Source organism: Thunnus albacares, chromosome 14 (assembly GCF_914725855.1).
Source record: "Thunnus albacares chromosome 14, fThuAlb1.1, whole genome shotgun sequence".
NCBI lineage: Eukaryota > Metazoa > Chordata > Actinopteri > Scombriformes > Scombridae > Thunnus > Thunnus albacares.
In genome coordinates, this window is record NC_058119.1 from 9414735 (window position 1) to 9429227 (window position 14493).

Below are 14493 nucleotides of genomic sequence, written 5' to 3' on the forward strand. Positions count from 1 at the left end.
GACGTTTCTGATTGTTACTATTCACATTTAAACTTTGTTTTTATCTTAGGCGTTTAGCAAGCACTTTTCTCACAAACAGACCAGTGAGTGAAACTGTTATACCAGAATAATATCAGAGTTTTATGGAAGGCTCAGTTTTAAAAAATACAGCTGTAGTTTTAGCAAACGCTACTCCGACTCAGACGGGTAAATAGTGATTTGAGGACCATTTTCAGAGCTTTTGGTGCTCTAGTGAGTATTTACAGCATCAGGAATGAACTGACAGACCTCCTATTATTCTGCTCCTCTCTCCCAGCTGCTGGATGCCTATTTCACTAGAGCCCTGAAGGAGCAGAAGGAGAAGTTCCTGAAGAACCATGGCTTCTCACTGCTGGCCAACCAGCTGTACATCCACCAGGGCAGCCAGGGGCTCCTTGAATGCTTCCTGGAGATGCTGTTTGGGCGGCCGGTGGGCCTGGAGGAAGAGTGAGTCCAGGAAAAATACACTTAATACATAGAGTTTACAGAATTTAAAGTTTATCTATATAGCAATAAAAAATAAATGCACAGTATTCGATGCACACACATTTTTAATACATTATTTATACATGTTCTACCCTTATTTTTCTTTTCTGTGTTACCTTCCAGTCTGGATCTGGAGGAAATGGAAAATATCTCACCCTTCAGAAAGCGCTGTATCATCCCAGTGTTGGGTCTTATTGAGAACTCCCTATATGAGAACTCCCTGGTGCACAACATCCTGTGTATGCTGCTGCAGCTCCTCAACGCCTGCCCCAAGCTGGCAGACATCCTGCTAGACCACGGGCTGCTCTACGTGCTCTTTAACACCCTCTCTACCCTCAATGGCATGGAGAATGGGTACGGCTGCCAGAACAGGGGATGATTCATTCAAATACCTCCATGAGTTCATGGGTTTTGTCTAAAGTCTTTGAGCCATGAATGAAATAATTAATCCTCTCACTGTTCATTGATCTTGCATATATAAGACTTCCTGCGCTTAATATGTTCTTGTTTTCCGTGTCCTCCCTCTGTAGTATTCCCCTGAATGACTACAAGCTCCTGGTGTGTGACATCCAGCAGCTGTTAGTAGCTGTGACTATCCACTCCTGCAGCTCTTCAGGGTCCCAGTACTTCCGCATCATCGAAGACCTCATTACCTTGCTGGGTTTCATGCAGACCAGCAAGATGCGCCGCACGCAGGGTGAGGGCTGGATTTCTGAAATTCAATACACATGCAAAATACATCGGCGATGTCATCTACTATGCTCCGCAGTTCTGTATGATATCAAGCTGTCAAGCTCTGCTGCAGAAAGAAACAGGGCTGTCACTTCATTATCTTCAACTGCGGAGTGGAAAGTCATTTGAGAAATATCTTGCATCTCCATCTTCCCACTAAATGGTTTTCTCTCATTTTCCCCTAAATTTGCTCCCTGAAAAATATCTCTTGTCCATTAACACATATTTCTTTGCTGTTTTTTGTGATATAATCATTCTGTGATTACAGAGGCAGTATTATGGCCCTGAACATGGCGCCCTTTATGTTTGGTTGTTTGTCATTTTAGTAATTATAGTCGACTGTATTATTGCACTCATTGTCAGTCACTCATTATTTCAAGTTCTAACAAAATTCATTTTTGTTATGATGTTTTTTTTTTCTTTTTCTAGAGATGGCAGTGGCCTTGCAATTCCGTGTCCTTCAGTCAGCGATCGAGTTTATAAAGACGACAGCCAATCAGGAACCTCAGAAGTTGAGCAGCTCTGTTAATGCACTGAGCTCTCCACATCACGCCATCTATCAGAAGCGCAAGAGCATCGCGGGTGAGCGTTTCACACTGACGCTACAGTAGAAATCTTGGTCTGCAGTTTTGTGTCGAGGTTAAAACTCACAGCCATTCAAGTATTTCACTTCTCCACTCTCACCTGTCTGTTTATTGATCCTCTCCTCATCCCGATCTGAAGGTTCCATTGCCATGAAAGACTCCATTATCCCCCGCATCCCCAGACAGCACTACTGCTCCTATGGCCAGATCCCCCTGTCCCCTCCTTTCAGCTTCCTGTCCCAGGACTCCCCCCTCCCCTCCCCCTCTGGAGCTCCATCCTACATGCTCCACTGTGACGCAGGTAGCTGGGACTGCGGTCCACAGCGGAGAACATTCTCCCTGTCATGGGAAATGTCTCCCCTTTTTGCAGTGAACTCACCCTTTCCCCCTTACTTACCTCGGGGAGTTAATTCGCCCAGTACTCTTGTGCGCTACTGGTGCCTTTTTGTGTGTGTGGGTGTATGTTTGCGTATGAATGCTTAACTAAATCAGTGTTAAGCATTTCTGCACAGATGGCATTTTGATTAGCGAATCTTTATAATCTTCCACGTGTTCAATGATTTACGAGACATTTGCATAACCTTACTCTAAACTTGAAAAGAAATAAAGCATGTGTGCGTATATTTACAAACGGCGAACCATCATCAGCGCCCAATTTGTTCTCTCACAACTGAACACAAACCCATATTGTGCTTGTAGGCCGGCGCCGGTTCTCCCTGGCCCAGACTGACTCTCTCCTGATGCGAATGCGGTCTGTAGCCAGTGATGAGCTCAACCAGATGATGCAGAGGAGGATGAGCCAGGAAAACCCCATTCGTGCCAGTGAGACGGAGTTTGTCCAACGGTTGCAGAGGCTTGTGGTTCTTGCCGTCAACCGACTCATTTACCATGGTAAAAAAAAAAAAAAAAAAAAGAAAGAAAAACACTTCTCGTTTTTATTTTTAGAGTTGGTTCCTCTGCCCACTTACCTAGTCATTCTTCTCTATTTTCTCCTTCATCTTACATGAGCACAAACAGGATTTGCTGTCTAATCCTGCTTCTGTCTGCTTGTGTCTCTCGTTTCAGATGTGAGTCAGGACTTATTTGACCTGCTGAATATTCCCGACTCCCCAGACCAACAGCTTTTCACACCAGATCCAGGTGACCAAACACAAGAGGAGAGTGGCTCTGCCTCCATCCCGCACTCACCCACTCCCTTCACCCTGCCGCCTGCTAGCAAGAAAAGCTTTCAGAAAGACATCCTCAAACTCATGATGGATGGGATCAAAATCAGCCTGGTATGACCTTTTTGTGGTTCTTTCTAGCTCAAATAAATTACATTTTCTTTTTAGCTGAAAAGAGCTAATTTGAGTAACGGCTAACCTTGTGTCGGTGGTTGTGGATTCACAGGGCAGCACGGGTCGAGGAGGAGCCCCGCATCAGCAGTGGCGAAGGATCTTATGGTCGTGTCGAGACACTTTTCGGGTCCAAATCGGCCGCCTGCTGGTGCACACACTGAGCCCTGCGCTTCCCTTGGCCGACAGGAAGGAGGCGCTAGAGTTTGTGTTTGATTCCAGACATTTGGATATCCTCAAGGAGAGCCTCAGCCCAGGTTTAGAGGTGAATGCAAAGGAAATGCATTATTAAAGTCTGTTTGTCCCCTTACACTTCAATATTTTCATTGACAACTAACTACAACGCTGCTCTACGGGAATGTTTTGTTCGTTTTTTTTAAGTTCCCAGCAGCTTTCAAGTCTTGACTCTTACATAAGTCTTATAGATGTTTCCATGCTCTTCATCAGCCCCCTTTGCATTATCACAGGACTCTTATTTCTTTCACTCTGTGTCCTTCACTCGGGCTTCACTGAAAGTCACCCAGCTGGATAAAGCTTATTTCCTGTCCATCGCTGTGTGTGACTTGGTTCAGACACATTAATATTTGAATCAATGCTTTCTCTCTCACTCAGCATGGTCCTAAGTTGTCACTGTACCTGTATGAGATGCTGCATGATCACAAGGACAGCCTCACCAAAGATGAGCAGAATGCTGTGGGTGTATTCATGACCTCGCTCAAGCTTTGCGGCCATCGCTGCATCCCACCCAACGCTCCACACAAACAAGACTTGCTCAAGGCCATAAAAGAGGCAAGTCTTACAAAGACAAACACTCATTTCCCACACAGTTTCTACGCCTTTTTAGTCTAACCGAATTTTCAGTTCAGCAGTATGAAAGAGCAATTTCTGTGCAGGTGGAAAATTAGTGATGGCTAAGTGTACCCTGTCAGGCTTCTTATCCTCAAAATTAAGGTAATGCATGTTAAGAAGGGGTTTATGTATAATTTTATTCACACAGGAGAAATTCAAGTATGAAGCAGAGGAGAAAACAAGCAAAGTAGCGTGGGAAAAGAAAATGGCCAACACTCAGAGGAAGTGAGTAGAGGTTGTTTTTTTTTCTTGATTGATGAACAGTACAAGAAAATATCGGTAAGAATCGTGTCTTTGTTCAATTCTTCTATTCACTCCATTATTCTTATTCCTCTGCAGTCTTATCCAGAGGCTGGATGGAAAGTCCAAAGACATTTCCAAGATTGCAGCTGATATCACTCAGAATGTGTCTCTGCGGCAAGGCATGGAAAGAAAGAAAGTCATCCAGCACATCAGGGGCCTCTACAAGACTGACCTAAGTGCCAGTCGCCACTGGCAGGAGCTGGTGCAGCAACTCACGCATGACCGGTGAGCATGGATATATGTCTCTCACAAGGGCTTAAAACAACATTGGAACAGAGTACAATAATGAAATTGTTACTATAATGATGATGATTGTTACACTAATGATGATTATTTTTTTTCCTCCTTATTTTCTGGTCATTGCAGTTTAAGTAAAATAATCTCAGACATGCAGGCTCATTTGTAGCACATGAATAGAAGAAAGTACAATTTCCAAAACAACCAATCTCTACATGATCTCTCTTTTAGAAAACTTGAGGTCAAGAGTCCAAAGGTCCCCATTGTAAACCTCACCAACACTGTAAAACATTTGACTAGCCACTAAATGTATATAAAATTATAAATGTCTGTAAAATTTTTATTTTTCCACATTTTCTATGATGATTTAACTGCTAAGATACAAATATAACAATAATATTTATTTTAGGCAAATTTTATTCTAACCCTAACTCCCTACAAAATTACCTAACTGATGTTAAATATCCTTTGCCATAGTTTATTTTAATGTATGTTTCCAGTCTAAAACTGTCAAACTTCAGGATTTTGACTAAAAATAACCAGAGTCAAAAAACAACAATGTGAAACTGTAGAAAATAATCTCTCTCAGGTTGTTAAATCCCCCAAATTCTCTGAAACAATATCAAGGACACATGAGGTTTCTTCTGTACAGATATGAATATAAACAGTGTTTGACTGTACTTTATTGGTCTGTTTCAGTGCGGTTTGGTATGACCAGACATCTTACCCGACGTCCTGGCAGCTGGATCCCACTGAAGGGCCAAACCGGGAGCGACGACGGTTACAGAGATGCTACCTCACAATCCCTAATAAATACCTGCTGAAAGACAGACAAAAACCTGAAGGTGAATAAACCCTTGTAATTGAAGCATTGTGATAAAATTCTGTCTGGTACTGTGTGTGTTTGACAGCTCCAATGATCTCAATCTGACCTGTTTGCCTTGTTCAGACACAGTGAAGCCACCGCTGTCCTTCCTGTTTGAGGATAAGACTCACTCCTCCTTCTCCTCCACCGTTAAAGACAAAGCCACCAGCGAGCCCATCAGGTATAATTTCCTTCCTTTTGTACTGCCTGCCTGTAAACCTTTAGTAAACATCATAACCCTCTTAGAAAACCAGGATGATCTGAAGAGGCACATAAATGTCTAATCGACTTGTGATGCACTGAGACGTGTCTATGCTTTATACAGATGTTGTGCTTCTTGTCTGAGAAATGTCTCTCTTGTCCTTAGGTTCACCAGACGGTGTATCAGCGTCGCCCCCTCCAGAGAGACAGCAGGGGAGCTACTTCTGGGTAAGACACTGACCATCGCTCACAGCTACTCCATGCATAATATACTCCGCTGGTTACAAGACACAAAGAGTATCTGAGTGAATGTGCTCTCTCAGGCACTAGAGAATATTGCTCTCCATTCACACACAAGTGTTTGTTAGTTATTCACTGGGGGAAGCTTTTGTTTGACTTGCTCTCAGTACACCAAATCTCATTCACCCTATGTCGTCTCACAGGAAAGTCCGGGATGTACTTTGTGGAGGACAACGCTGCTGATGCTCATGACAACCAGGTAAAGGCAGAGGACTTCTGGTTATTCTCTGCACAGAGGGATGTTACTGCATTATGTGAGTCCGTCTGGCTTCTCAACTCCGAATGTGTTTATGTGTTTGGACAGAGCCTTCACGGGGAGACTGAGGCACCTTCTTTCTCCTGGACGTACGAGGAGATCAAAGAGGTGCACAAGCGATGGTGGCAGCTAAGAGACAACGCTGTGGAGATATTCCTCACCAACGGCAGAACCCTGCTGTTAGCCTTTGACAACACCAAGGTGAGTCTAATAAAAGTGAAGGAATCCATGTTGTGACTGGAAGGTTGGCTGTTCAGCAAAGAAATGCTGAAATGAATGTTGACATTGCTCATGAATGGCGTAGATGTGCTAGCATGTGTACTCAAGCAGTTTCATTTCATTGCAGCAAAAAACAGTTGGCTTATCATGCATAACTAGCAGATGACATGGATGGACTGTGATTAGAAATTAAAAAATAAAAGAACCTGCTAATGCTCAAAGAAAAATAAAAAATACGAATAGAGAAAATCATGCAGCTTGGAGAAAAAAAAGACGGTTAATTGTTGAATTGCCTCTTTGGTATTCTGCCCCTGATATCTATGGGACTCTGCGCCTGGAATCAATCATGATAATCAGTCATGATAATAAGATACCAAACTGTACTCTGTTGGAAAAAATAATGTTATTTCACTTGACTTTCCAAGACATTTCCAGTGCAGATAAATCAAAGGAGCTGCAGTATTACAGACCACATTGAGGTCAAACAGATCATCTGTTGTCCTCAGAGTATCTGCATGTTCAATAAAAACCTTTCCTGGATAAACAGGCAAAAAGATTTTTCTATTTTCAAGGTGCCTTCACCTCAGATTTTTGAAGGCTGACACCAATATTAAGCCTTAATCATAGTTGAATATTTAATTGCACTCAGAATATTTAAATTTTTACCTTTACCATCTAACAAAATGACAAGGTGAAAACATGTTTAGCTTTTACATTAATTCAAATTCAAGACTAATGAAATTATTTCAGGTGGATTAGCAGCTCCCTTAAGGCACCGGGTGCACATTTTCAGTTCTAAAGACAATTAAGAGACACAATGGTTTCATTTATCAAACTGTAGCATTCAGATCACATTTTCAAGTTTTCCATGCTTCACTTCAGTCCTGACTCTAGTAATGGACAATTTGTGTTTTTCTGGGTGTAGTTTCGTGACGATGTCTACCACAACATCCTGACCTCCGATCTGCCCAACCTGCTTGAGCATGGAAACATCACAGCGCTCACACAGCTGTGGGGCTCGGGTCAGATCTCTAACTTTGAGTACCTCACACATCTCAACAAGCACGCTGGGCGCTCCTTCAATGACCTCATGCAGTACCCAGTGTTCCCCTTTATCCTGCGAGATTACACCAGTGAGACGGTGGACCTGCAGGACCCAAACATCTACAGGTCAGTGTTGGAGGTTGAAGGTATTTGAGCTTTGGGTTTATCGTGTATTAAGTGATATTTCTATACAAGTACTATACAGCGAATTTGCATCTTCTCTGTCATCAATGCATCAGATCTTAGGTCTTAAAAGCTGTTGCTTTCTGTATAGTTACCAAAGCGCTGAGGAATATGTCTTTGATAAATGTCAATATTTTTTTCAATAAATACTGTATGCCGCTCTCAGATATTCTTTTCCGTCTTTGTTCTTCTTTATGCCATTTTTGATGAACTGTATTACAAATAAGGCCTCTCTGAAGTCAAGACTTATGACAGGGAAATCATCTATTATAGAATCGTTGTCATTTGTCACTGGTGAACATCATGGTTCATTGCTGCTTCGCTTTCATTTTGTTGTCGTGCAGGAATTTGAGCAAACCCATCGCAGTCCAGTCAAAAGAGAAAGAGGATCGCTACGTGAATAATTACAGAGTAAGATCTGTTGTATCTTCTGCATGTGTTACTTGAGTGTTGTATATGTTCCTGTAAGAAAACACGCCAGCATGTGTGTGTGTGTCTGTGTTTCCTGTGCAGTATCTGGAGGAGGAGTACAAGAAGGGCATTCGAGAGGATGACCCCATGCCTCCAGTCCAGCCTTACCACTACGGCTCACACTACTCCAACAGCGGCACCGTGCTGCACTTCCTGGTCCGAATGCCACCTTTCACCAAGATGTTCCTCGCCTACCAGGGTGAGTCTCAAAACAACCTTAAAGTCAAGAGAAAAAAAATAGTTTCTCAGCTTTTTATCAGGGAGGAGTCTCCAGCTTGTGTCTTACGGTATGTATGTAAATGTTAATTGACTGACTATCCTTGGCTTTTTAACAGCAGATAATTATTATACAGCTCCAAAAAGCTTTTAGCAGCACTGAGTGCCACCTGTCTACATTACACTGACAGCTCCATCTTGTTTGATGGTGAGGCTTTTAGTGCCAAATGCTGGAACATCCTGATCTTAGATCTAACTGAGCAGCACATGCTGCGTCACAAGTATTAGCCATGAAAGGTTACTTCGTCTTTATACTTTTTTTTCTCTGATCAACTCCTCTCCCTTCCGCTTCTCTTTTCTATTTCTTCCTCTGTTGTTAATTGTTTCTTTCATTCATCTGTCTCTCCTCTGATCCTGCGAGGCATCTTTTTATGTGACCGTAAATGTATTCAGCAATCGTGGTGTCTAAGGTCATGAAAGGGGATCTTTTCAATCAGCGAGTCGAATCTGTAATTAGATTGTCTTTGGCCTTAATCAGACCAGAGCTTTGATATCCCGGACCGGACATTTCACTCCATGAATACCACGTGGCGCCTGTCCTCCTATGAGTCCATGACTGATGTGAAAGAGCTCATCCCAGAGTTTTTCTACCTCCCAGAATTCCTCGTCAACAGAGAGGGTGATTATTTTTACTCTCTTAAACATCTTTACCCTTCATACCTACCTTATATGGCTGCATACCTTTTCACAGCTGTTTAAAAACAAGCACTTTTTTTTTTCTCAGGTTTTGATTTCGGGGTTCGTCAGAATGGTGAGAGGGTTAATCATGTGAATTTGCCACCCTGGGCTCGCAACGACCCACGCCTGTTCATCCTGATCCACCGGCAAGCACTGGAGTCTGACCAGGTGTCTCAGACACTGTGCCAGTGGATCGACCTGGTGTTTGGGCTCAAGCAGAAAGGCAAAGCTGCTGTCCAGGCCATCAACGTGTTCCACCCGGCTGTAAGTACCTGTCTATTGGAAATAATTGGGTAAATATCGGGAGCTGTTGTTGTTGACATCAGTTTTCATATCAACTTCCACAGACGTATTTTGGCATGGACGTCTCAGCTGTAGAAGATCCAGTGCAGCGACGGGCCCTCGAAACCATGATCAAGACGTACGGACAGACACCCAGGCAGCTGTTCAGCGCCTCTCACATCTGCAGGGCCGGTCCCAAACTCATGATGGAGGGGGAGCTGCCAGCAGCCATGGGTCTCCTGGTCCAGCTTGCCTTCAGAGAAACCAGAGAACAGACCAAGGAAATAGCCTGCCCGGTAATCTACACTGCAGTGGCAGGGACTCTGACAGCCTGCTGTGCAGTGAGGAAGACATGACTTAATGCAGTGTCCATGAAATGATCTGCCTCTCAACTGTTAACTTCCTCTTCCTCTACCACAGAGCCCACTACCATGGATCAAAGGTCTGAAATGGGGTGAGTACGTGGGGTCGCCCAGCTCTCCGGACCCAGTGGTGTGCTTCAGCCAGCCTCACGGGGAGAGGTTCGGATCCCTGCTGGCTCTGCCGACGCGAGCCATCTGCGGGCTGTCCCGCAAGTTCTGCCTTATGATGATTTACAGCAAGGAGCAGGGTAGGAGTCACTCACAAGTCAACTCACATAGACAGGATGTTTTGCACTGTGTCCCGCTGACTCCATTAATTTTATGCTCTCTACTCTGTAGGTGTGCGGAGCATGCACAGCACAGACATCCAGTGGTCAGCCATCTTGAGCTGGGGCTACGCTGACAACATATTAAGGCTCAAGAGCAAGCAGAGCGAACCGCCCATCAACTTCATTCAGTGCTCACAACTTCACCAGGTGAACATAAGTTGCACCTGTTAGTGAAAGGAATTACTAGTCACAGCTGGACACTGAGGATTGACCAAAAAGCTGTCAGGTTTCTCGTTTCCTCTGTCCGACCGTCTGTCTCTCTCTCCTCCAGGTGACCAGCTGCGCCTGGGTGCCCGATGGTTGCCAGCTATTTACGGGCAGCAAGTGTGGAGTCATCACCGCCTACAGCAACCGCTTCACCAGCACCACGGTGGGTTTCCATGACGACGTCCCCCTCTAACCTTCCGCCTCCACATCAACACCCAATCCACCTACCTCCCATTACCCCTCCCCTCCCTCCCCCCCCTCTTTACAGAGCCTCACCGTGCTCAAACGCTCAGCTTCATTAGTCACATCACAGTTGCCCTTGAAACACATTTCCACCGAACCCACAAGTGGGATTAGGGGTCTGGGAGATCAGTCATCAGAGAGGCTTTCAGACTTTCATCGGTCCCCACCAATAGCCAACTAGATTTCCTGTTTCTGTGTCGCTGAAGGGTGTTGAAGTAGTAATTGTTTTGTGCTTTTTAGAAAATCCATTTGGAGGTCGATAAATGGAGCGTTTTTTTTGTTTTGTTTTGTTTTTTTGGAAAACAAAGACACTTCATCAACGTTATGAGATTCATTTGAACCCTGCAAGTATTCAAATGTGTATGTTTAGCATACGGTCTCTCACATGTGTCTGATATTTAAAATTGTCCTTAGCCATCAGAGATGGAGGTGGAATCTCAGGTTCACCTGTATGGACACACAGGGGAAGTCACCAGCCTGTTTGTCTGCAAACCCTACAGCATCCTCATCAGTGTCAGCAAAGATGGCACCTGTATCCTCTGGGATCTCAACAGGTCAGTGTGTATGAGTGTTGTGTTTGTGTGTGTGATGAGAAATCTTAGTATGAAATGGTTTGTATAGTCTCTGAGCTCTTCTGTGTTTCTTCAGGCTCTGTTACGTACAAAGCCTCACAGGCCACAAAAGCCCAGTGACGGCGGTTTCTGCCAGCGAGACCACAGGTGATATCGCAACAGTTTGTGACTCAGGTGAGGTTTTTATGCAATGACTTCTCCAGATTGATCTGGTGTGTTTTTTTTAATGTGAGTCATGACTCCTGATTCTTTGCATCCAGTGGGCGGAGGCAGCGACCTACGTCTGTGGACGGTGAACGGCGACCTCATCGGTCACGTCCACTGCAGAGAGATCATTTGCTCCGTGGCCTTCTCCAACCAGCCGGAGGGCGTGTCTGTCAACGTCATCGCTGGAGGGCTGGAGAACGGTGTAGTCAGGTGAGTGCCAGTTTATTTTTTTGTGCTTCTTTTTTTTTTTTTCATGATGCACTGAATTATTTACACATCTGATTTTCCATCCTACAGATTGTGGAGCACCTGGGATTTAAAACCAGTGAGAGAGATCACCTTTCCCAAGTCCTGCAAACCCATCATCAGGTAAAGTGTTGTCTTAAGAGCTACCACGTGGATTGTTAATATTCAGTGTTAGCCTGTTGGGAATGCTGGTGGCCATATCTCTGATGATAATCTCTCCTGTCTGCCTCAGCTTGACGTACTCATGTGACGGCCACCACCTCTACACCGCCAACAGCGAGGGTACGGTGATGGCGTGGTGTCGGCGAGACCAGCAGCGCATGAAGCTGCCCATGTTCTACTCTTTCTTAAGCAGCTATGCCGCAGGCTGACTGTGTGTCTGATGTTTACAACTGTCTAGTTCTCTCCTCTCACTCCGGCTTCAGCAAGAGGAGCCCCCCTACTCCTCCTGCTCCTCTTCCTCCTCCTCATCCTCCTCATCCTCCCTCCACCCACAGGAAGAAGGACGCGTCAGCATGGCCTCAATCTCCCTGAACCCTCCCTGACTTTTAACTAAAGCCATCCCCAGTTGAGCAAACTCTACCACTGACACCCCCAGCATTAAGAAATGATTATGAAAATAGTATTATATGTATATATATATATAATATAGACATGAAGTGAATGAATAAGACACTGAAGTGGAATGTTTGGGGGCAATGGATGATTTGGCCGAGGCTGCAACAGACACTTTATACAGACTGCATTTCTGAAAGTGTGTTTGGTTTGTTAACTCTTTTATTCTTCCGTTTCCCGCTGTTGAGTCCCGACTTTTTGTTGTGCAAAGATCCTTGCCTGATGTTGATTTTGCTGTTTCCTGGTAAGCTGCTATCGCCTGGCTAAAAATGCCAGACCCCAAAGTGCGAGGACCCCCGTCTCTCACCTCGGCGGCGCAGGGATCTCCCGCAGCGCACCGTCTGACAGATTGCTGCCGGAGCTCGGCGAGCATGCCCCGCTGACGCTGCAGTAGCTGGGAGGAAGGGATGGAGCCCCTCCTCATGTCTGTCACCGGGAGACGTCCCGCTCTGTGGGAGTGAGACGCCACTCTGCTGGGCTGTCTGCTCCACTCAAGTCTGAACACTAGTGTCGTGGCCCTGCATCACTTTGTATCTGCGCCCAGTGGAGGGATGGGGGGGGGGGGGGGGACGTTGGGATGAATTGTTCCTTGTGTTACCTGTTGTTCTGTCCTATTTTTGCATGCTATAATTATGCTGACCTTGACTGCGTATGTGGATGTGACATTTACTGTCATGATACTCCTTCATGAAGGCCTGTGCTTTGGTTGAACTTGTCCTTTTGCGTTCAGAAATGTTGATGTTCATTTATTTATTAGAAACACCACAGAGGCTAATCTTTCCTCCTTTGCCTCTGTTATGTTTTACTGTCTTAAACTATCCGCCTCTCAAATGCACTACACCCTTTCACTACTTTGTAAAGCTTACTGAAATCCTGAGAACGTAATTAACAAACAGCATTATATGCTTAAAGTTTTTAAGTCTCCTGAATGCTCCCTCTTCCTCGCTGATCTACGAGGCATGCTTGGTACCTGTACAGCATTACAAACAGGGTGTAGTTGGTGGGTGTGGTGAAGAGCATCATTTCCAGCTGCTGAGGAGACTCAGAGCAGTTAGTTTCCTGCACTGATGAGGTTTTTCTGCAGCTCACACGATGGTCCTCTCTGTTTCTTATACACTACACTGATCAGGCTGGGAAACAGTCGACCAAACGTCTCTTTCTTTAACCCACCAACAGATCCATGCAGCTATTCTTTACATTCCCACTCAACTTGCTGCACTTTGTCCGTTATTATGTGTGAAATGGTAGTCAAAGCACTTTTTTTTTTTTTTTTCTTTAAAGTCAGAGTGGCCCATCAGCCAATCAGCTACCATTTTAATTCAAAACGAGCCAATAATCTGCGGTCTTAACATTAATTCCACTAATAAATCCAATCCAGAAAGCAATATCAGACATAGACTGCATGCAATAGATCATTTTTTTTAAATCATGTTTAACATGGGAAGAAAACAGGAATCTGTTCCAACACGGCTGTGAAACAAGTTGTTCTGTCTCTGACTGTGACTGCAGCGAGCCCTCTGTGATGACATCTCACATTTCACACTTTGTGTTTGACTTGTTTACGAGAAAGGGAATATTTTCTTATTATATCACGACGTCATTCCTTTTGTGTCACTGTCTGGATCTTCTCCTCAGCCTACCTTGACTCTTGGGTGTCAAGACATGACGTTACTGTGTTTGTTTACTATGTTTCATGCTTACTTGTGTTCGTCTACGAGACCCACAACTTTTCTTTTTCTCTTGAACATCCACATGTGAGATTGTAATGTTTTTGTTTTGTGTTTTGTTTTGTTTGTTTTTTTTCCTTTTTTTGAGAAAATGGCAAAAAGCAGGAAGGAAAACGTGATGACAGATGATGTTTTTGTGCTTTCAGACACTGAAGGAAATAATATTTTTCTGTTAATATCTTAAGCTATGCATAATTTAAGATCATTGTCTTAGGTTGCTTAGATTGTGTTGTCCTCATTAAACTGACCTCTCTGGGCTGGTTTTGCAGTCCAGCAACATGGACTGAGTTCTGAAAGGTCATGTTTTATGTTTCTTTTTGTTTGTATATATGTGTGTGTGTATGTATGAACAAACCAAGTGACGAGTATATTATAAATATATAAATATATATAAATATTTGAAGAAATATTACTAAACCTTGTCCTTTGTGTCAATTTCTTACTCTGTGTGGCGAAAGCTGCGTTCAGGGGCATCAAATTTAAGAGGAAATCTACAGATAAGACAGGTGATGCACAAATCACCGTGTTAAATCAGAAGCATAAATAGGAGCCCTATTAATTAATAAGTCAGATAGGTGGAAGCAAGACTGTCAATCTGGATGCAAGCCCCCAAACGGCGGTGTTATGGATGAGGCCCATCAGTTACTATGGGGTAGGGGTGGGGGGG

The 14493-nt window shown here is 44.2% G+C and overlaps 1 protein-coding gene across 12 annotated transcripts in view; it reads left to right on the forward strand.

Annotated features, from left to right (window-relative positions):
- lyst (lysosomal trafficking regulator) overlaps positions 1 to 14201 on the forward strand; it is a 61628-nt gene extending 47427 nt beyond the window's left edge. For 10 of the 12 annotated variants that reach the window (XM_044372343.1, XM_044372354.1, XM_044372346.1 and 7 more), the window contains 30 exons: positions 296 to 465; positions 628 to 858; positions 1035 to 1201; positions 1666 to 1818; positions 1960 to 2121; positions 2520 to 2711; positions 2886 to 3097; positions 3210 to 3419; positions 3767 to 3943; positions 4152 to 4228; positions 4343 to 4531; positions 5243 to 5388; positions 5493 to 5589; positions 5776 to 5837; positions 6053 to 6108; positions 6214 to 6366; positions 7310 to 7554; positions 7956 to 8022; positions 8125 to 8281; positions 8837 to 8977; positions 9083 to 9300; positions 9384 to 9614; positions 9739 to 9928; positions 10020 to 10156; positions 10281 to 10379; positions 10874 to 11013; positions 11108 to 11205; positions 11292 to 11448; positions 11536 to 11607; positions 11717 to 14201. In XM_044372343.1, coding sequence (XP_044228278.1) covers positions 296 to 465; positions 628 to 858; positions 1035 to 1201; positions 1666 to 1818; positions 1960 to 2121; positions 2520 to 2711; positions 2886 to 3097; positions 3210 to 3419; positions 3767 to 3943; positions 4152 to 4228; positions 4343 to 4531; positions 5243 to 5388; positions 5493 to 5589; positions 5776 to 5837; positions 6053 to 6108; positions 6214 to 6366; positions 7310 to 7554; positions 7956 to 8022; positions 8125 to 8281; positions 8837 to 8977; positions 9083 to 9300; positions 9384 to 9614; positions 9739 to 9928; positions 10020 to 10156; positions 10281 to 10379; positions 10874 to 11013; positions 11108 to 11205; positions 11292 to 11448; positions 11536 to 11607; positions 11717 to 11855 — 4545 coding nt within the window. In that variant the 3' untranslated portion in view covers positions 11856 to 14201. The remainder of the gene's footprint in view (positions 1 to 295; positions 466 to 627; positions 859 to 1034; positions 1202 to 1665; positions 1819 to 1959; positions 2122 to 2519; positions 2712 to 2885; positions 3098 to 3209; positions 3420 to 3766; positions 3944 to 4151; positions 4229 to 4342; positions 4532 to 5242; positions 5389 to 5492; positions 5590 to 5775; positions 5838 to 6052; positions 6109 to 6213; positions 6367 to 7309; positions 7555 to 7955; positions 8023 to 8124; positions 8282 to 8836; positions 8978 to 9082; positions 9301 to 9383; positions 9615 to 9738; positions 9929 to 10019; positions 10157 to 10280; positions 10380 to 10873; positions 11014 to 11107; positions 11206 to 11291; positions 11449 to 11535; positions 11608 to 11716) is intronic. The other 2 variants (XM_044372351.1, XM_044372355.1) reach the window with 1 other exon arrangement.
- Positions 14202 to 14493: the final 292 nt, after the last annotated feature.